The 23435-nt window shown below is 38.9% G+C and overlaps 1 protein-coding gene across 1 annotated transcript; it reads right to left on the bottom strand.

Moving 5' to 3' along the window:
- Positions 1-982: 982 nt before the first annotated feature.
- LOC309960040 (transmembrane emp24 domain-containing protein 7) lies at positions 983-23161 on the bottom strand. The gene is made up of 3 exons (XM_082836601.1): positions 22679-23161; positions 17351-17596; positions 983-7719 (listed from the first exon to the last, which is right to left on the bottom strand). The coding sequence occupies exons 1-3, from the start codon at positions 22871-22873 to the stop codon at positions 7483-7485; spliced, it is 678 nt and encodes a 225-aa protein (XP_082692727.1). The 5' UTR covers positions 22874-23161; the 3' UTR covers positions 983-7482.
- Between the last annotated feature and the right edge of the window lie 274 nt (positions 23162-23435).

Genomic DNA, 23435 nt, shown 5'->3' with positions numbered 1-23435 from the left:
TTAAAGATTATAATAGCATCAAAAATATAAAGAAAACAATATTAATTTAACATGGGACTTCCCTGGTGGCGCAGTGGTTAAGAATCTGCCTGCCAGTGCAGGGGACACAGATTCAAGCCCTGGTCCGGGAAGATCTCACATGCCGTGGAGAAACTAAGCCCGTGTGCCACAACTACTGAGCCTGCGCTCTAGAGCCTCCAAGCCACAACTATTGAGCTCACGAGCCACAACTACTGTAGCCCGCGCACCTAGAGCCTGTGCTCTGCAACAGAAGCCATTGCAATGAGAGGCCCGTGTACTACAACGAAGAGCAGCCCCCACTCGCCACAACTAGAGAAAGCCCGTGCACAGCAATGAAGACCCAACACAACCAAAAATAAATAAATAAATTTTTAAAAAGATTAATTTAACAAAAATATACAGAATACTTCTATGAAGAAAATTAGAAAACTTTATCAAAAGATTTAAGGAAGACCACAGCAATGGAAAGATGGGTTCATTCAATGGAAAATGCACTATTATAAAGAGGAAATTGTTCACACACTAAACACAATTCCAATCAAAATCCTAACAGATTTATTTTGCTTTGTTGAAACTTGTGCTAACTCTAAACTTTGTATAAAAATACAAAGGACGGATGACAGCCAAAATCTTGAAGAACAAGGTATAAACACTTGTTTTACCAATATTAAGAATTTTAAAAGCTTTAGTAATTAAGATAATATGTTACTGGTGTATGAACAAACTGATCAATGGAATAAAACAGAGGGCCCAGAAACAGACTCAGGTAAATATGGGCATTTAATAGGTGAAAGACTTGGCATGGCAAATCAACAGAGAAAGATGAGTTTTTAAGGGGGGGGGGGGAACATGGACACCTACCTTATCCCATATACAAAACTCAATTCAAGTAGAAGACAAAATCATACATATTTAGAACATAGTACAGGAGAAGATATTCATGACCTCAGGATAGAAAAGTATTTCCTTAACAATACACAAAACACCAACAATATGGGAAAAGACTGATATTTCACTAGGAGCAGAAAGATAAACACAAATTGTGAGAAGATATTTGAAATAGTTATAACCAAAGGATTAATCTCCTGAATATATAAAGGAATCCTTTTAACCAAAGCATCCAATTATTTTTTAAATGGGCAAAAAATGTGAACAAGGACTTCACAAAAGAGGAAATCCAAGTGGTAGATAAACCTGTGAGGAAAAAAAAATTAACCTCATAGAAAAGCAAAGTAAGCAGCAATGAGGTATAATAGCATTTTCTTTAAAAATATACACATATATCTACAAAAATAACTGAAACACATCAAAATGCATAATGGAATTACGGGTGGATTTAATTCTGTGAACCATTATTTCTCAAATTCTTAAGTGTTGCTTTTACGACATTACAAACTCATGAGATTTTCTGAAGTTTTAAAGTCTGACAACACGAATTTGGAACTTCCCATTGTTACTGGTGAAAGCACTGATTGATACAATTGCTTTAGAAAAGTCAGGTGTCACCTAGTAAAGATGAAGATATACGTACTCTATCAGCAAACAATTCCACTCCTAGATGTACTCTCAAGGGATGATACATATGTGCAACAAGACATAATATACAAAAATGTTCATAGTGGCTTTGTTTATAACAGCAAAAAACCTGGAACAATCCAAATGCCACCATAGTAGAAAAGACACATAACTTTGGTATATTTATATGATGGACTACTATGCAGTAATGAAAACTATAGCCATATGCATCAACATGGATGACAGCAAAACAAAGTCACAAAAGAATACGTGTAATAACTAATTCATTAAATAGAATATTCCATTAAACTTTATTTATTCAGGTTTACTTTTGCCTGATTTTCTTAGACGTTTTTCAGGAACATAAACATCAGTACTATTCAAAGTATGGTCCAACAACCATACTGAACTGTCAGTGGCTGATGAAGAGAGAAGCACATAAAGTGAGAGTAAGCATGCATAGAAAGTAAGCATTTGGAAAGGCTGATAGCAATTTGCTATTACCAAAACATTCAAGCACAAGATTTTGTATTTACAAAATTATGAGTTTGTGATTACTTGGAAATTTTTTTTTTTTTTTTTTTTTTTTTGCGGTACGCGGGCCTCTCACTGTTGTGGCCTCTCCCGTTGCGGAGCACAGGCTCCGGACGCACAGGCTCAGCGGCCATGGCTCAAGGGCCCAGCCGCTCCGCGGCATGTGGGATCTTCCCGGACCGGGGCACGAACCCGTGCCCTCTGCATCGGCAGGCAGACTCTCAACCACTGCGCCACCAGGGAAGCCCGGAAATTTTTTTTAAAGTAATTTGAGAAGAACTAATATACATAACTGGTAAAAAGAAAAAGAAAAATTATTTTCATTACAAGCAGAACATTGGTTATCTCTAGGGAAGAAATTGAGAGATGTGATCAGGAAAGGATACATAGAGCCTTTTATGGTGCTGACAATATTGCATTTCTTAACCTGAGCATTGGTTATTATGAGTATGTGCTTTATAATTTTATCTCTTTAAATTGTACATGTTTAATACCCTCTTCTGTATTATCACAAATTTCACAATTTTTAAAAGTTTACAAATTTGTTATAAACAATAACAATTCTTTAAAAATATATAGATTTATCTATGGAAAAACTGAAATACATCAAAGCAGATGGTGCATTATTGGCAGATTTTACTCTTCGAACCATTATTTCTCAAATTCTTGCGTTGTCTTCTCTTTGTAAGGTAGTAGCAGTCACTAGTAATTACCAGCACTAGAAACAGATTATGCCAGGCCTAATATATGTTGATTTCAGCAAGGAATATAATCATCCTAATGATGCTATCTTATGGATAAAATGGAGAAACGCAGACTGAAAAATAGCACATTTGGTGGTTTAGGGATAACATCCCTATATTTTCCTCCAGAATTTGGAAACAACTGAGATGAAGTTATTCAGATCAAAGATCACCTTTACTAGTAACAAAGTTAAAGAACATGTTTTTTGATCTGTACCGAGGAGTCCACACCCCTGAATTAGGGATTAATTCACTCAATTGCTGGCCTAGCTAGACAACTATGCACCACTCCCCACACCTGGAGAGGACAAAGTGAAATTCCTTAGGGAACAAGTCTTTTGATCTATATATTTTCTCCCTCCTCTAGCATCCTATAAAGGTCTTAGAACCTTCAAGTCCATTCTGCTTCATGACTTGCTTAACATTAGTTTCTTACATAGCTATCCTGTCTCCCCCGACAATTATGTTCCTGGAGGTCAGATTATCTTACTCATTTTTGAAACTTCTAGCAGTCTATTATGTACATGATAGACTTTCATATTTGTTACATACTATTTAAGAGCCCATATGAGTTGAGGCTACAGTAAGAACTTTAAGAACTAAAGAAAGATCAAGTGATTAAATTGGACCAATGACAAAAATATAGCTATTATTTATTAAGGGCTTGTATATGATAGGCACTGACCCTAAGTGTTTTATGAACATCTCATTATATTCTCATTATAGTGGATATTACCTTAGTAATAAATGAAGAAACAGAAATGCCGAGTTAACAAAATCATTTGTGTGAGGTCACCGACCATGATCTGAACTTGACTATGACTCCAAAGCCAAAGCACTGAACAGCTATTTTTTTAATTAAAAATTTTTATTTATTTATTTTTGGTTGTGTTAGGTCTTCATTGCAGTGCGCGGGCTTCTCATTGCGGTGTCTTGTTGCGGAGCACAGGCCCTAGGCACCTGAGCTTAGTAGTTGTGGCTCACGGGCTTAGTTGCTCTGCGGCATGTGGGAGGTGGATTCTTAACCACTGCGCCACCAGGGAAGCCCCTGAACTGCTACTGAGGTATACTGAAATCAAGACTGCTAAACCTTTGGAGATCTATCCTTAAGTGGTGTTTGTAGATAATTACTGCATAGTGGTTGAGAAAGGGGGGTCTGGAGCCAGACTGCCATGGTTCATATTCCAGATTTTGTTAATTACTAACTGTGATATAGGCAGGTTTCTTAACCTCTCTAGGCCTCCCTTTCCTCATCTGTAAAATGGGAATAGTATCCTTACTTCATAGGATTATTGCAAAGATGAAACGTGTCAATACAAGCAAAAGACTTATCACAGCAGCTGGCACAAGGAAAGCATTCAATAAGTGTTAACCCATTGGGTTGGCCAAAAATTTCATTTGGTGAATGAATACGTTGCTCAATTTAGTTCCTGGTGAAAATGAAAAATGTCTTTTTACTTAAAACCGAACGAACTTTTTGGCCAGCCCAATATATTATTATTTCTCTGCTACTTTTGTACTTGTGCCTAGGAATCAGAACGTCCCCCATAACATTATAATGGGGAACAAAGTTCAGAAAACTTGGCATTATACAACCAAAGGTTAATTTACCTAAAAACTAAGAGCTTTTTAGGGAATTGAAGGCTTAACTTCCTTTCACCAAAACTTTCAGTAAGAAAAGGAAAAGTAAGGTTAAAAGTGAGGTGTTTACAGGTTGTATTTCTCTTCTTTAACTTTCTTTCTTGGTCAGTCCCTGAGATGTTCCAATGAAATATCAAGTAAATTATCACTCTCTTGCTACAAAACTATACTCCAAGCTGCAAGCTGATAAGGAGCTTCAAAAAGATTTAAATCTTGACAGAAATAAGTGAAGTCAGTTTGTTGAAATATTTTTTTATTCTACAAGAATTGATTGGTGCAATCCTGCAGAACCAACATTTTTAATTTAGAGAAATTTTTCTTTTCAAAAGTAAATGAAAACCCCCTTTGAATAATTTATATATCAATTTGTTTAATTCTTGAAAACAATAGTCATAGGGTCTGCTTTGTCCTATTTAACCATAAATGTTACACATTTACAAACTGAAGCAAAAATGGATAGTACAGAGATTTAAATGAAATCTTTCAAAGAATAAAATTGCTTTCCAGTCCACTGTGTTTTCAAAGTTGATTATCATCAAGCCAGGATGAAAGCTGTGAACCCCAAACCATTTGTTTCTTTAATAAAAAATGAATATTTAGATTATTAGCAAAGTAATATCTTAAAATGTATCTTCACACAGTTGGAATTTTAGTATAAACTTATATATCAAGTCCCTTTCCATTATTTATTCTACTTTAAAAATATATACAGCTAATGATGTTTAAATATGTATTCTGAGCCATATGTCCAAACATAAATATTTGGGGAATTCAAACTGTTGCAACAAGTTATGAAAGGATTAAAGAAAAAAGATGAGCTACAAATTATATAGGGGAAGGAAGAAAAAAGTTCTTACTTAACATTCATGTCTAGGTAGATATGTATTTTCTAATTTTAATATACATACCTAGTTGAGTATAGGCAAGCCATCAAACTTTAACCAGTTACAAACAGACTAGACTAAGTCAGTACTATTTTCTACAACAGGTAACAGTGGTGATTTAAAAAATTTTTAATATATCTCAATAGTTTCACCACAACTTATCTGTGGTGATAATCTTTAAATATCATGAAGTTTTGATAGGCACAGATTAAATAACTGCATTATCTATGCCAAACTCGGCACACTTATGATACCCAGCTCTGCTGAATTATGGTGTAACTATCTGAATACAACAGAGCAGACAGGCAACCAGAAAAGGACATTTAACATACTCCCATGTTTATCACTTTAACATTAGTGTTTAAAATTTGCAAATCTAGAGGGACACTTAAAAAGCTACAGGACAACTCCAATACAAGAACCCCAATAGATAAATCTGCAGAATCTTAAACTTCAGTTCTTAATCCACTGGTATATATTGTTGAAGGAGTAGCTATTTGGTCTTCAAAAATTTTAGAATTAAAAGTCTGAAAATATGTTCATCCCTTGCTACACTGTAGCACTTGAAATTAGCAAGCAGGACAACCTGAATTCATTTTGCTCTTACATGCAGCAGTGTATATGCATCTTAAGACAGCTTAGAATTAAGAGTTAACTTCTAGTCAGTAGTGGTAAGTGACTAGAATTGCTATCCAATCAGTATTCTGTGGTACCACATATCAAAGTCCTAACAATATGACAGTCACGTTCAGCACTCATCACTTTTAGGTGGGGGATAGAAGCATGGCAAAAAGCAGTTGCAATTTTTTTTTTTTTAACAGCATAAAAGCTTTAAACCCAATTCTGCATCATCTTGTATTCCATTCTAGAATACTTGGAATCTTATTTCAATCAGCTCAATGTATGCAAGTTATAAAACACAAACACAGTCTAAACCCTATAGTCTACAGAAAATGCACTAATACTCGTTAAATGCAGTACAATCAATGAAGATTATCAAATAAGAAACACATACACGGCATTCTAAATTTTTAAAATCATCTTAGGGCTGTTAACCAGAGATTGTACAAATTACATGTGCAAGACAAAAAAACCAAAAAAGAAAGAAAGAAAGAAAAAAACCAAAGTAACTAACTTCTCAGTGCATCACACCCATTAGAATAAAATGTATGGCACTTTTATAATACTATGTTACAACTCTCAATTTAAGCTGGGAGTGACTCAGACATTAAAGCCACATAAGAGCAAGAACTAGCCAATTCAAATGTTTACAATGAAACAGATCACCTTTTTTCTTTGTAAAAGCACTGAAAATGTAATATGTGCAGATAACTCACTAAGAGTCTTCTCATTTCATTTGCCCCCCATTGTAGTGTCTTAAATTATTCTGTAATTATTCTACCTGTTACAACAGTCTGACTTTTAAGGCCTGTGTAAACTCTATTATGTTATTGAAACATACTATTTTCTGTGTGGTAAAAATGTCTTTATGAAAAAAAATAACATATCTGGTTACAGATCATAGAATAAACCCAAACAATAAACACGATATTTTCCAAGCTACTGAGAAATAAATTAAACCATGATGTATCAATTTAAAATTATATCAATATTAACTAACTAACATTTCTATGGTAGATTTTTTTCCTCATAAAATTAAACAGTGCAGAATAGGGCTTGGGCTATAGCTAATCACAACTGGTTTTCTTAAAAACAAAACTTTATTTCCTATAAACAACTGAAAGGTAATTTTCTTCCTCCACAACACATGTAGACATTAAATTGAAGGTTTTAAAAATCTCCACTACTTACAAGAAAAGTATTTTTAAATGGCTAAAAGGAACCAAAATACCAAATCAAAATACTTTAGTGTGCGAAGAGCAGATAGAAACAACCAAGAAAAGAGTAGATCATTGTGCTGAATATTTATGAATAGCCCAAAATAAGTCCCAAAGTTTTTCTACCTTTACAAATAAAAAAAGGTGTCCTTTCCACAGCTTGGGGAATGCATCGTACATCCCTCCACAACAAGTGTATGAGTAAGATTCTAAAAATGTTGCCAATATTAAGTTCTTCGGTACCTAAAATTAATTAGAGGACAGCAATATTACAGCGGCAATGGTGGATCAATTCTCAAAACGTAGTTACGATCCAACACGAGTTGTCGTGGTTCTTTTATCTGAGAAAAAGCTTTTCAGAAGAAATACCTGCCCTATGCTAACCACCAGAAGAATGAGGGCTTCTCCTACTGACCAATAGGCCACTCTTGTATTTAGATCCTCAGCTCGGCTTCGGCCTTGGGCCTCTCTCAAACGGAAATGAGTCTGATAGTCAATGACAGATTTCAGAGCTTCGTGAATTGAAACACAGGCAGATTCCATCTAAAGAGAAAGATTTTCAGTTAGTATGTTTTAATACTTTCTGTACAATCCATCTAGCATATTCATCTTTTCTTTTCATTTGATCGCAATTCCTCATCTGACTAACATTCTACTAAACTGGCACTCATTCATTCACTCATTCGTGTCAATGGTCCTGGCAAAGCAACGCTTCTACGCATTCTCACTAGGATGGCTGGTAAGGCTAGAGATCCCATGAAGCAGCTATTGCCCCAAACTGGAACGTCCCAACTGTGGCATCTGTTAAGGTGGCAGATGGAACATGAAGCTAACAGTAGGAGAAATACTAAGCAGTTAAGGTTGCTAGCTACCGAGTTTCAAGGCCAGGTTTCTTAAAGAGGAAGAATTAGGAGGAAGGGAATGGCAGGTCAGTAAATTTGACCAATTATAATTATATGAATCAAAGTCCAAATATATACAAAAACAAACGAAATATGGCATAAAAGTAGATTGTTAGTCAAAGTTATTTCAACTATCTTAAAAGCAGCTGAAACTGAAAAGTGATAGGTCAGAGTAGGAATTTTTTTTTCACGTTTACCACTTTGCTAAATAAGTCTTCCTCGTGCCAGTCAACAAAACTAATATATACGTTCTCAACAGGACATAAGTTTCACTTTCACTGTGTAATGAGTTTGTAGGCCTTCATCTGATGACACCATAGCTTTTTCTAAATTACACTATCTGCTTTGAGATAGGTTAAGAGTAATTTTTTTTGTTGTATACCAGTTTAATGTTTTTCTACTGCTGAAAACTTAATCCTGGTGATGAAATATATGCTTTATTATACTTATTTTACATCACAAACCATGTATTAGTTTTTTATTTCAATTTTTGTTTGTTGTAATTTTAATAATAGACATTAGAAAATAATTTAAACACTTAATAAAGTTCTACCAAAGTAAGTATGAAAGGAATAGTTATAAAAATATTTCATTAAAAGTTCATTTAAAAAGTATGAGAGATGAAGACTGGCGTCCCTCACTGCCACCCGCGCTGGGCCTGCAGCAGCTCTTCTGTCCTGTGCTACAGACTCCCCAGAAGAAACAGTGTTTTCTTTGCTGCTTTAACAGTGGAATTAGATGTTAAGTATGTTGACATCGGTGCCCAGTATCCTGGTGAGGTAAGGAACAAAAAGATCTTGGAATGAGGAGACCTACAATATGGCAGAGGAGTAAGACACGGAGATCACCTTCCTCCCCACAAATACATCAAAAATACATCTACATGTGGAACAACTCCTACAGAACACCTACTGAATGCCTGCAGAAGACCTCAGACTTCCCAAAAGACAAGAAACTCCCCACGTACCTGGGTAGGGCAAAAGAAAAAAGAAAAAACAGAGACAAAAGAGTAGGGATGGGACCTGCACCTCTGGGAGGGAGCTGTGAAGGAGGAAAAGTTTCCACACACTAGGAAGCCCCTTCACTGGTGGGGACAGTACGGGGGGAAGCTTCGGAGCCACGGAGGAGAGCGCAGCAACAGGGGTGCAAAGGGCAAAGCGCAGAGATTCCCGCACAGAAGATCGGTGCCGACCAGCACTCACCAGCCCAAGAGGCTTGTCTGCTCACCCACCGGGGCGGGTGGTGGCTGGGAGCTAAGGTTCAGGCTTTGGAGGTCGGATCCCAGGGAGAGGACTGGGGTTGGCTGCGTGAACACAGCCTGAAGGGGACTAGTGCGCCACAGCTAGCCGGGAGGGAGTCCGGGAAAAGGTCTGGACCTGCCAGAGAGGCAAGAGACCATTGTTTTGAGGTATGCGAGGAGAGGGGATTCAGAGTGCTGCCTAAACGAGCTTCAGAGATGGGTGTGAACCGTGGCTATCAGCTTGGACCCCAGAGATAGGCATGAGACGCTAAGGGTGCTGCTGCAGCCACCAAGAAGCCTGTGTGCGAGCAAAGGTCACTATCCACACCTCCCCTCTTGGGAGGCTGTGCAGCCTGCCACTGCCAGGGTCCTGTGATCCAGGGACAACTTCCCTGGGAGAACACACAGCCTGCCTCAGGCAGCTGCAATGTTACACTGGCCTCTGCCGCTGCAGGCTTGCCCTGCAAACCAATTATGACTACCATACCCCTTCCTCTCCCCAGCCTGAGTGAGAAAGACAGCCCTAATCAGCTGCTACTTTAACCCCGTCCTGTCTGGGTGGGAACAGACACCAGAGGGCAACCTACACACAGAGGCGGGGCCAAAACTAAAGCTGAGCCCCAGGAGCTGTGAGAACAAAGAAGAGAAAGGGAAATTTCTCCATGCAGCCTCAGGAGCAGCAGATTAAATGCCACAATCAACTTGATGCATGCTGCATCTGTGGAATGCCTGAATAGACAATGAATGTTCTCAAAATTGAGGCGGTGGACTTTGGGAGCAACTGTAGACTTGGGGTTTGCTTTCTGTGTCTGATTTGTTTTGGTTTTATCTTTATCTTAGTTTTAGTGCTTGTTATCACTGCTGGATCTGTTTATTGGTTTGGCCGCTCTCTTCCTTTTATTTATTTTTATTAATGTTTTAAATTTAATTTTACTTTTATTCCTTTTTTTCTCTTTTTGTGAGGGTGTATGTGTATGCTTCTTTGTGTGAATTTGTCTATTTAGGTTTGCTTTTACCATTTGGTTTGAGGTTCTACCTGCTAGGTTTTTCTCTCTTCCTTTTCTTCCGAGCTGTGTGGCTGCCAGGGTCTTGGTGCTCTGGCCGGCTGTCAGACCTGAGCCTCCGAGTTGGGAGAGCCGAGTCCAGGACACTGGACCACCAGAGACCTCCTAGCCACACGTAATGCCAATCGGCAAGAGCTCTCCCAGAGATGATCGTCTCAACTCTAGGACCCAGCTCCCCGCAACGGCCAGCAGGCTCCAATGTTGGACACCCCATGCCAAACAACTATCAAGACAGGAACACAATGCCACCCATTAGCAGAGAAGCTGCCTAAAGTCATACTAAGTTCACAGACACAGACACATACCAAAACATACCATTGGACACAGCCCTGCTACCAAAAGATCCAGCCCCACCCACCAGAGCACACGCACCACTCCCCTCCACCAGGAAGTCTACACAAGCCACTGAACCAATCTCACCCGCTGTGGGCAGACACCAAAAATAATGGGAACTATGGACCTGCAGCCTGTGAAAAGGAGACACCAAACACAGTAAGTTAAACAAAACGAGAAGACAGAGAAATACATAGCACATGAAGGAGCAAGGTAAAAACCCACCAGACCAAACAAATGAGGAGGAAATAGGCAGTCTACCTGAAAAAGAATTCAGAGTAATGATAGTAAAGATGATCCAAAATCTTGGCAACAGAATGGAGAAAACACAAGAAACGTTTAATGAGGACCTAGAAGAACTAAAGAGCAAGCAAACAATGATGAAGAACACATTAAATGAAATTAAAAATATTCTAGAAGGAATCAATAGCAAAATAACTGAGGCAGAAGGATGGATAAGTGACCTGGAAGATAAAATAGTGGAAGTAACTGCCACAGAGCAGAATAAAGAAAAAAGAATGAAAATAATTGAGGACAGTCTCAGAGGCCTCTGGGATAACATTAAACACACCAACGTTCGAATTATAGGGGTCCCAGAAGAAGAAGAGAAGAAGAAAGAGTCTGAGAAAATATTTGAAGGGATTACAGTTGAAAACTTCCCTAACATTGGAAAGGAAATAGTCAAATAAGTCCAGGAAGCACAGAGAGTCCCACACAGGATAAATCCAAGGAGAAACACGCCAAAACACATATTAATCCAACTAACGAAAATTAAATACAAAGAAAAATTATTAAAAGAAGCAAGGGAAAAGCAACAAATAACATATAAGGGAATCCCCATAAGATTAACGGCTGATCTTTCAGTATAAACTCTGCAAGCCAGAAGGGAGTGGCAGGACATACTTAAAGTGATGAAAGGGAAAAACCTAAAACCAAGATTACTCTACCCAGCAAGAACCTCATTCAGATTGACATGAGAAATTAAAACCTTTACAGACAAGCAAAAGTTAAGAGAATTCACCACCACCAAACCAGCTTTACAACAAATGCTAAAGGAAGTTCTCTAGGCAGGAAACAAAAGAGAAGGAAAAGACCTACAAAAACAAACCCAAAACAATCAAGAAAATGACAATAGGAACATACATCTTGATAATTACCTTATATGTAAATGGATTAAATGCCCCAACCAAAAGGCACAGACTGGCTGAATGGACATAAAAACAAAACCCGTATATATGCTGTCTACAAGAGACCCACTTCAGACCTAGGGACACATACAGACTGAAACTGAGGGGATGGAAAAAGATATTCCATGCAAATGGAAATCAAAAGAAAGTTGAACTAGCAATTCTCATATCAGACAAAATAGACTTTAAAATAAAGACTATTACAAGAGACAAAGAAGGAGACTACGTAACAATCAAGGGATCAATCCAAGAAGATATAACAACTGTAAACATTTATGCACCCAACATAGGAGCACCTCAATACATAAGGCAAATGCTAACAGCCATAAAAGGGGAAATTGTCAGTAACTACAAATTGACAGTAACTACAAATTACTGGCACTACTACAATAATAGTAGGGGACTTTACACCCCACTTTCACCAATGGACAGATCATCCAAAATGAAAATAAACAAGGAAACACAGCTTTAAATGAAACATTAGACCAGACGGACATAATTGACATTTATAGGACATTCCATCCAAAAATGACAGAATATACTTTCTTCTAAGTGCTCATGGAATATTCTCCAGGATAGATCATATCTTGGGTCACAAATCAGGCCTTGGTAAATTTAAGAAAATTGAAATCGTATCAAGTATCTTTTCCAACCACAACGCTATGAGACTAGATATCAATTACAGGAAAAAATCTGTAAAAAATACAAACACATGGAGGCTAAACAATACACTACTTAATAACCAAGTGATCACTGAAGAAATTAAAGAGGAAATAAAAAAATACCTAGAAACAAATGACAATGGAGACACGATGACCCAAAACCTATGGGATGCAGCAAAAGTAGTTCTAAGAGGGAAGTTTATAGCAATACAATCCTACCTTAAGAAACAGGAAACATCTCGAATAAACAACCTAACCTTGCACCTAAAGCAATTAGAGAAAGAAGAACAAAAAAACCCCAAAGTGAGCAGAAGGAAAGAACTCATAAAGATCAGATCAGAAATAAATGAAACAGAAATGAAGGAAATGATAGCAAAGATCAACAAAACTAAAAGCTGGTTCTCTGAGAAGATAAACAAAATTGATAAACCATTAGCCAGACTCATCAAGAAAAAAAGGGAGAAGGCTCAAATCAACAGAATGAGAAATGAAAAAAGGAGAAGTAACAACTGACTCTGCAGAAACACAAAGGATCATGAGAGACTACTACAAGCAACTATATGCCAATAAAATGGACAGCCTGAAAGAAATGGACAAATTCTTAGAAAAATACAACCTCCCAAGACTGAACCAGGAAGAAACAGAAAATATGAACAGACCAATCACAAGCACTGAAATTTAAACTGTGAATAAAAATCTTCCAACAAACAAAAGCCCAGGACCAGATGGCTTCACAGGTGAATTCTATCAAACATTTAGAGAAAAGCTAACACCTATCCTTCTAAAACTCTTCCAAAATACAGCAGAGGGAGGAACACTCCCAAACTCATTCTACAAGGCCACCATCACCCTGATACCAAAACCAGACAAAGATGTCACAAAAAAAGAAAGCTACAGGCCGATATCACTGATGAACATAGATGTAAAAATCCTCAACAACATACTAGCAAACAGAATCCAACAGCACATTAAAAGGATCATACACCATGATCAAGTGGGGTTTATCCCAGAAACACAAGGATTCTTCAGTATACACAAATCAATCAATGTGATACACCATATTAACAAACTGAAGAATAAAAACCATATGATAACCTCAATAGACGCACAGAAAGTTTTCAACAAAATTCAACACCCATTTATGATACAAACTCTCCAGAAAGTGAGGGAACCTACCTCAACGTAATAAAGGCCATATATGATAAACCCACAGCCAACATCGTTCTCAATGTTAAAAACTGAAACCATTTCCTCTAAGATCAGGAACAAGACAAGGTTGCCCAATCTCACCACCATTATTCAGTATAGTTTTGGAAGTTTTAGCCACAGCAATCAGAGAAGAAAAAGAAATAAAAGGAATCGAAATCAGAAAAAAAGTGAAACTGTCACTGTTTGCAGATGACATGATACTATACACAGAGAATCCTAAAGATGATACCAGAAAACTACTAAAGCTAATCAATGAATTTGGTAAAGTAGCAACATACAAAATTAACGCAAAGAAATCTCTTGCATTCTTATACACTAATGACGAAAAATCTGAAAGAGAAATTAAGGAAACACTCCCATTTACCACTGCAACAAAAAGAATAAAATACCTAGGAATAAACCTACCTAAGGAGACAAAAGACCTGTATGCAGAAAACTATAAGACACTGATGAAAGAAATTAAAGGCGATACAAACAGGTGGAGAGATATACCATGTTCTTGGATTGGAAGAATCAATACTGTGAAAATGACTATATTACCTAAAGCAATCTACAGGTTCAATGCAATCCCTATCAAACTACCAATGGCATTTTTCATAGAACTAGAACAAAAAATTTCACAATTTGCATGGAAACACAAAAGACCCCGGACAGCCAAAGCAATCTTGAGAAAGGAAAATGGAGCTGGAGGAATCAGGCTCCCTGACTTCAAACTATACTATAAAGCTACGGTAATCAAGACAGAAATATAGAGCAACGGAACAGGATAGAAATCCCAGAGATAAACCCATGCACATATGGTTACCTTATCTTTGATAAAGGAGGCAAGGATATACAATGGAGAAAAGACAGCCTGTTCAATAAGTGGTGCTGGGAAAACTGGACAGCTACATGTAAAAGAATGAAATTAGAACACTTCCTAACACCAAACACAAAAATAAACTCAAAATGGATTAAAGAGCTAAACGTAAGGCCAGACACTATAAAACTCTTAGAGGAAAACATAGGCAGAACACTCTATGACATAAATCACAGCAATATCCTTTTTGACCCACCATCTAGAGAAATGGAAATAAAACCAAAAATAAACAAATGGGACCTAATGAAACTTAAGCTTTTGCACAGCAAAGGAAACCATAAACAAGACCAAAAGACAACCCTCAGAATGGGAAAAAATATTTGCCAACGAAGCAACTGACAAAGGATTAATCTCCAAAATATACAAGCAGCTCATGCAGCTCAATATCAAAAAACAAACAACCCAATCCAAAAATGGGCAGAAGAACTAAACAGACATTTCTCCAAAGAAGATATACAGATGGCCAACAAACACATGAAAGGATGCTCAACATCACTAATCATTAGAGAAATGCAAATCAAAACTACAATGAGGTATCACCTCACACTGGTCAGAATGGGCATCATCAAAAAATCTACAGACAATAAATGTTGGAGAGGGTGTGGAGAAAAGGGAACCCTCTTACACTGCTGGTGGGAATGTAAACTGATACAGCCACTATGCAGAACAGTATGGAGGTTCCTTATAAAGCTAAAAATAGAACTACCATATGACCCAGCAATCCCACTACTGGGCATATACCCTGGAAAACCATAACTCAAAAAGACACACATGTACTCCAATGTTCACTGCAGCACTATTTACAACAGCCAGGTCACGGAAACAACCTAAATGTCCACTGACAAGATGAATGGATAAAGAAGATGTGGTACATATATATAATGGAATATTACTCGGCCATAAAAAGGAACGAAATTGGACCATCTGTAGATTTGGATGGCCCTGGAGTCTGTCATACAGAATGAAGTCAGTCAGAAAGAGAAAAATAAATATCGTATATTAATCGATATATTCCACGCATATATGTGGAATCTAGAAAAATCGTACAGATGAACCTATTTCTAGGGCAGGAATAGAGATGCAGACATAGAGAACAGACATGTGGACATGGCTGGGGGGGTTAGGAGGGATGAACTGGGAGATTAGGTTCGACATAAATACACTACCACGTGTAAAACAGATAGCTAGTGGGAACCTGTGGTATAGCACAGGGAGCTCAGCTTGGTGTTCTGTGATGACCTAGACGGGATGAGGGGTATGGGAGGGAGGTCCAAGAGGAGGAATATATATATATATATATATATATATATATATATATATATATATATATACACACACACACACATACAGCTGATTCACTCCGTTGTACAGCAGAAATTAACACAACAATTAAAAAAAAAGAATAGAATAAAATGTGATACAAATAAAGGAGGTTAAGCGGTCCTAAAAGCGTTTATCTATGTAGGTTTTTATCTACCTATCTATCTTGCCTACACCAGGTCTCAGTTGTGGCACGTGTGATGCTCGTTGTGACATGTGGGATCTTTTTTAGTTGCGGCATGCGGACTTCTAAGTTGCGGCATGAGGGCTCCTCAGTTGCGGCATGCAAACTCTTAGTTATGGCATGCATATGGGATCTAGTTCCCTGACCAGGGATTGAACCCGGGCCCTCTGCATTGGGAGCGTGGAGTCTTACCCACTGGACCACCAGGGAAGTCCCTGCTTACGTTTTTAAAGCAAACTATCTTATTTTACAAATTAAAACTTATGAAGGTTAAGTTATAAACAATGGCCCCAAAGAAAAATCTTTTTACAAAGTGCTGTTCACACATAATGCTAAAATAAAGAGAACATTTCTAAAAATAAGAACATTTGAACACATCTTATTAATGCTTACAATAGGTTTATGAATTAAGGCTCTTACACATTCTTAAAAACTGCCTCTATCACTACATGATTTTGACCAAGAGACTACCTGGAACCTGGAAACAATGAAATCCAATTTAAGGTTTTAACAAAAAGGTGATAAATAATTCCTTTGAATACCAAACTACCTTTTAGACATACTCTAAGCTCAAAATGTATCTGAACTAGAAATAAAACAGCTCTTCTCATCACCTGAGCAGTATTTGTTCACTGACTCTAAATTTCTTTTGCTATCTTTCCCTCATTAAGCTATTCTTCAAAATAAAATCCAATTTAGTTACCTTAACTATTTTTGTTAGATGACTTACTATTAATCTTTACTAGTTTATCTTCAGTTACAGCAAAAGTTACTGTAACAGCAGTTTGAGTAACACTAAATACTGGTATAAAAGTATATATATATATATATAAATTAAAGCATCATTTTTGCTTCCAGTTATACCAACCTGCTAAGTTATGGTAGCAACATTCCTCCATGAATTATAGAAAATGCTTCATAATGCTAGAGTACTGTTTAGACTTTTAAGCTTTCTTTGCCATTGATGTTTCTACCTAAGTGATCCCCCTATTTTAATGTCTATTTTCTTTTCATAAAATCCTTTAACACTCTTCTTCACTAAAAAAGTCTGAAGTTCTCTGTGAAATGCCTAATCTACTGTAAGAGTTAAGATACTTCTTAAAGGTTGTGTTAAAGTCACAAAATTCTGTATTCCATCAATGAGTTAATGGATATTAAATTATGCTTTTTTTCCCTCTAAACATATCAGTGTTGTGTTACTGACTTTTCATTACCTGGGTAAGAGCACTGACTCGGTTCTCACTAGGAAACAAAGGTGGGTCTTCTCCAACTTGAAAATCAAAATACACGGTTTTATGTGTGAAAGTAGAAAATTCATTGCTGAAGCAAAATTTGTATGTCCCATTTTTGGAGGCTGTGAAGGTAAAACTATCATACTGTTTCTTCATCTCTTTGTATAACACATTACCATCAGGATCTTCTAATCGACAATCTACATCATAGTGACCACCAGTAATCACCTACAAAAGAGAAAAAAACAAACAAAAAATGAAGAGATCACTGCAACTAAGAAGTTTGAGAAATCAACCAGGTTTCCTGTTGAAATGGCTATAAGGTTTTTTTTACCATCACAGGCAATTTTACATTTCTTCTTCTTTTTTTTTTTTTCTTTGCGGTACACGGGCCTCTCACTGTTGTGGGCTCTCCTGTTGCGGAGCACAGGCTCCGGACGCACAGGCTCAGTGGCCATGGCTCACAGGCCTAGCCTCTCCGCGGCATGTGGGATCTTCCCAGACCGGGGCATGAACCCGTGTCCCCTGCATCGGCAGGCGGACTCTCAACCACTGCACCACCAGGGAAGCCCCATTTCTTGATTTCTACCAGTGGATGGAACTTGGGAGGCAGATCTCAGTTCAACTAAAGCTTTACAGAAACTGAACAAATTTCCTCATGACAGAAGAGAGGGAACTAACCAACAATCCAGACAACTGTTCTAGTTACTAGAGGCCTCTTACATCACTTAATTCTCCCAACAACCCTACAAGACAGTATTTTTCCCTCAATTTGACAAACTGAGTTAAAATAAGTAAGCTACCCAAGATTTTTCACCTAGTAAGAGGCTGAATGCCAAATTCATACTCTTGACCCTTAAGCTTACTACCATGTAATATTTTCCTTCCTCAAATTTTTTCATCTAGTTTCCTACTAGCACCATCCAAGCACTCTCAGATAGTACAGTGAAGCACTTAAGTAGGTCAGTCCTTAGCCTAACACCCCATGCATACTTCTTTTAGAGAACTTAAGCTCATTTTACTGCCAAATTACAAACAGGCTGTGTTTCTTAAGTTCTTTTATAGGTCAGTTATATGGAATTTGATACATACTTTGTTTTGAATTACATTTTGAGCAGAATAGACTTGTGGCCTGTTCCAAGAGTATATAATTATTTACAAACTTGTTTCCAAGAGAAACATAAATGATTAAACTACATTATTTTAACCCCTGTGATTAAAGCAAAACCAAAACAGAACAACATGAAGGCAAATAAATGTTTTGTTCCTCTGCACAGTCTGTGTTTAAGGCAAAGCATACAAAAGGAAAGCCAGGGGTAGGTGAAAAGCTTCTGAAGAGGATTTTGGAGCTATTTTCAAAGGCTTATGCTTAATCAGTTACAATTTGAGCCATCTGAGTTATACAAATGAAGAGAAGAGGCAGACATTTTTCCTGAGGTTACTTGGCAAGCATAAGAGAGGAAGAAGGAAAAGGATTAAAGAGGAGAAAAAACTCCTTATATGAGAAAACACTGACTGGGAAAAAGAGGGAGAGGAGACAGGAGAAGAAACATAGGGTGCCTGTATCCACCTGAGGTAATGAGGAAGAGACATTGGGTTTGGGGGTTTCCAACCACCATGAGATATATTTTCAAGCTTGAACCCTCTGGGTTAGCATAATATTGACATTCTACATTTGTGGAACACAGAGATCAAACTTTGGACTTCAGAGAAGATTGATTATTTATATGACCTTTTGTCACTAAAGAGATAAGATAAATAACTGAACTATGTTAAAAGATCATTTTGATAATTAAATGAAATATAACTAGGCACTGAGGAAACCGTAGAATACGCAAATATTAACATACAGATATAACGTTTGACATAAAAACAGTGTCTTATCAATTGGGCATTTACCCCTCCCCACCAAAAGTCGACAACCTTTCTTCTAGTTAAAATAATGACTTCATTTTATATACCCAATTATTCATACTTAACCATAGTACTTAGAATAATCAAAACATACATACAAACAAAAATATAGAACCAGAACTGATCATCATGCCACTTTCTTCTATCAAACTTTAAAACAAATAATCTTACTTTAGATAAAAATCACCCTTAAAACCTATCTGGTCACATAAGAAAGAAACTGGGGATCATCTCAAATTATGTGTCTACCTGTCCAGTTAGTCACAGAAACCTCTCGATATTATTGCCTCTCTCAAATTCACCCCATCTCTTCCATTCCCAATCCACAATCCAGATGGGGACTATTGGCTCAATTTCCTAAAAGGTCTTCCCATAATCCAATCTCTCCTCCCTCTAATCCAGGGTTTCTTAACCTCAGTTATTAGATTATCTGGGGCTGGGTAAGTCTTTCTTTCAGGGGGCTGTGTTGCCCTGCGCACTGTAGCGTACTTAGCAGCATCTCCAGTCTCTAACCACTAGATGACAGTAACACCTCCCTCCCCACATGTCTCAAAACCTTTTGATAATTCCTGTGGCCTACAGAAAAATCCAAACCTGTTAACAACAGCATACCACACCCCTGTACTTCCTCAAGGAAGTCTCAGCACCTTTTATACCCTTTCTCACTCTATGTTCCAAAAATACCAGAATGCCAGAAATTCTCTGAACAAGTCTCTGCTCTACATCTGCACTAATAGTGACAAATTACACGGGGTTTGTTTGCTGAAGAAGAATCACAGGACCCCAAATGACTACGCTTATAAATCTACAGTTTATGAGAGGGAGAGAATACAATATAAAACATCACAGCCAAAAGCTGTCTCACAGCAGGAGGACAGAAGAGATCAGGTATGGGCTCCTTTGTTCTCCCTCTGTGAGGGATGTGGCCAGAAATATACCCTCTCAGATCAGGAACCACCCAAGTGTGCAAGAACACCTTGGAATCAGTGAGCCCAAAGTAGAGTCTTGACTGGGTTTTTTTATATTTTGCTTTTCCACATAAGCATATTTTTGCCGTATAACTATTCTCAGTAGCAGACTCTCTGGGGGTCTCACTGAGACCAGGTACAAATCATCAATCTCACTGTCATCAATGAACAATGCTGTCAAACTGGCACAAACCTCCCCCCTAAAGCCCTCAGACCCACAGTTACAAAGCAACACTGTGATTCAGTATTTTCAGGGCCGACTCAGGTTAATTTTCAGGCTTGCTGGAATTAAGTCTCACAAACATAACATATCTGGTGAGGCAGTCCCTCCCCCCTCTGCCACCCTGTAGAGTAACTTCTATTTATCCCTCTAGACTCAGCTCATACATCAGACCCTCAGCTAAATTTCCCCTGATGATCCTCCGTCGTCAGCCAGCACTATATCTAGTGGGTACTTTCATTATTGCATTTAACATTACATGACTATGTGTATACATAAGGTCCCTGAGGTCAAGTTCAGCCTTATTTGTCTTTGGGAGGTAGTAAAATGAAGTGGTTAAGAGCTTAACCTGGGTGGGAGGGAGGAAGACGCAAGAGGGAAGAGATATGGGGATACATGTACACGTATAGCTGATTCACTTTGTTATAAAGCATCAACTAACACACCATTGTAAAGCAATTATACTCCTATAAAGATGTTTAAAAAAAAAGAACTTAACCTGGAACTGCATACTGATTCTGCTACCTGTTACATTTTGTAACCCTGGGTCTCAACTTACCGAAGCCTCAGTTTCTTCATCAGTAAAAAAATAATAAAAACTCTCTAATAAACCCATCTCATATCAAGTTGTCCTGAGAATTAAGTAATACACCTGAAATGCTTGCTATACTGTCTGCCACATAATAAACGCTAACTTTTTAGCCCGCAAGAGTAGTATACTAGTACTCTCACCAACAAGCACAGCATCTGCACGTAGAAGTCAAGAAATGTTTGTTAAATTCAAACAAATAAAATTTTCACTGACACTTTATATTACAATTCTTGCTATCATCTTTTCTGTCTCCTGGTCCTAACCCATGAAGTTAAGCAAGCCTAAAAGTCATCCTTGGCCTCCCTCCCTCCCTCACTGTAGCCAAATCATCACCAAGTTCTGTTGCTTTTACCTAAAAAGTATCTCCCATCCTTTCACTTTTCTCCTTCCCCAGTGTTACCACCCTAGTCTCAGCCTGGACCACTACAATAGCCTCCTAATCAGTCTTCTACATCTACTTGGCAACACTCCATAATACCTTCTCTACCTGCACAAGTTAACATCCGTACAGCTACCAAGAATACTCAGAACTTGTCACTACACTGCTTACAACCCTATGATAGCTTCTCATACTCTTAGGAAAAACAAAAATCCTTTACCTGGCCAGCTGGGCACTACATGGTCTGGCCCCTGCTGACCTCCCTTCTTCTGGCTCCTTATTCCTCGCTATAGTGGACCTCTCTGTGTTCTTCAAATTCCCAGTCACTGTTACCACAGTGACCTTGCAAAGGCCATTCCCTCTTCCCCCTCCCCAAAGCATTTACAACTCATCTTTTACAGTTCAGCATCAAATCACTTCCTAAAGGAAGCCTTCCCAGATTCCAATGACCAGACCGTATATCACCTATTCTCTGCTCTTAAAGCACAATTCTGATGAATGAACAGGTACTGATTAAGAAAAGAACTGTAGGATGGGTAGGGAATCAAGAATGATGGCAGCGACCCTATCTATTTTGTTCACTTCTCTATCACCAGCACCTAGTACTCAACAGCTGTTCAAACACGTTAAGTCTACCAACAAAAATAGAAACAGTAAAGACCGTTCTAACCAATTTAAGAAACTACGTTTTGTTAAATAGGCACTTTTTATATAATCCCTCAAATGAAAAGGGGCCTCTCATTTATCACAGCAATTCCTTCTACAAATCCTTTGGCAGATGGTCTTCTGGTCTGGAATAGAGCTCTTCCAACGACAGGAACCACATTAACCAATAATCCTAATATCAACGGAAAAACTGAAAAGCAACGGAGTTAGACACCGGCAGCACTTGAAATCTGATTAAAGTGGAGGTGCGGATTAGACAGCGGCGGACTGACGTTGGGCACTATGGACCAGGAATATATTTTTCTTTTAAAAGGAAACTCTTAAAGAAGAAAGTTCAAAATGACGGACATTAGAGAAAAGACGGAAAAATCACAGCCACAGGAAGCATTTCTGGAATTTATATACCTTAACATCTGGTCTTAAATGTCTAATGCGCAAGGTTGCGGACAGGAAAGCCAAATGGCCTGCATCAGCTACCTAGATGTGATTCCTGAATCAGCCAAAGAATGAGAAAACAGTCTCGACCCTGGAACCGCGAGCTGGGGCCCGCGACTGCCTGAGCCCGTAGTACCTGGAACTCGAGAGTGCACTTGGTGCCCTGCGTGATGTCCTCGTAGAAACACTGCTTGGCATTGTCGGGCAGCTCGAACGTGATCTCAGAGGCGCCGCAGGGCCCCGGCACCAGCAACAGCAGCAGCGCGAGCAGCCTACAGCCCCAACGGCCCGCGACGGCAGCCCAGCGCTGCGCGGACCACAGCCGGGGCATCCCGAAGCGGCGGCGGCGGCCTCAACCGAGCTGCGGGGAGATGCGAGCTCACGTCTCCACGGACTCACGGCGCGCGGCAGGCCTCACCCCAAACGGCACCGCGAAGACGCACCGCAGAGTTGCTCCGAGCCCCGAGAGATTCGAGATGCGCAGCGAGTCGCTGGTTACAGGGTAGGGGTGCTGAGGGACCAGGGCCTAGACGCCAGAACGAGCTAGGGAGCGCAGATAAAGACGGCAGAAAACAAGCGGAAAAGACTTGAGATAGCCGGAAGCTGGAACAAGAGACTGGGGAAAGAGGCGGGGCTTGAGGCACCTGCTCCAGCGACCCGGATGTGCTCTCCCCAGGCCGCGGGGAGAGACGTTGGAGTGTGTACGTGGAAGCTAGCAAGGCGTCAGCTAGGCCTCCGACAGCGCCTGGGCCGAGAGGCGTGGCCAGCATGGTGAACGGGGCGGGGCGGGGCGAGGAGAAGGGGTGTGGCCTGTGGTAGGAGCTGCCGGCCCGTGAGTGTTTCTGCTAGAGCTAAACGCTAGGGAGGCTCAGAGGGAGTGATGAAGAGCCGAT

Source organism: Leucopleurus acutus (genome assembly GCF_964270905.1).
Source record: "Leucopleurus acutus genome assembly, chromosome: 3".
Taxonomy (NCBI): domain Eukaryota; kingdom Metazoa; phylum Chordata; class Mammalia; order Artiodactyla; family Delphinidae; genus Leucopleurus; species Leucopleurus acutus.
Note: the sequence above shows the minus strand (reverse complement) of the source record. Positions and strands in the feature narration are given on the sequence as shown.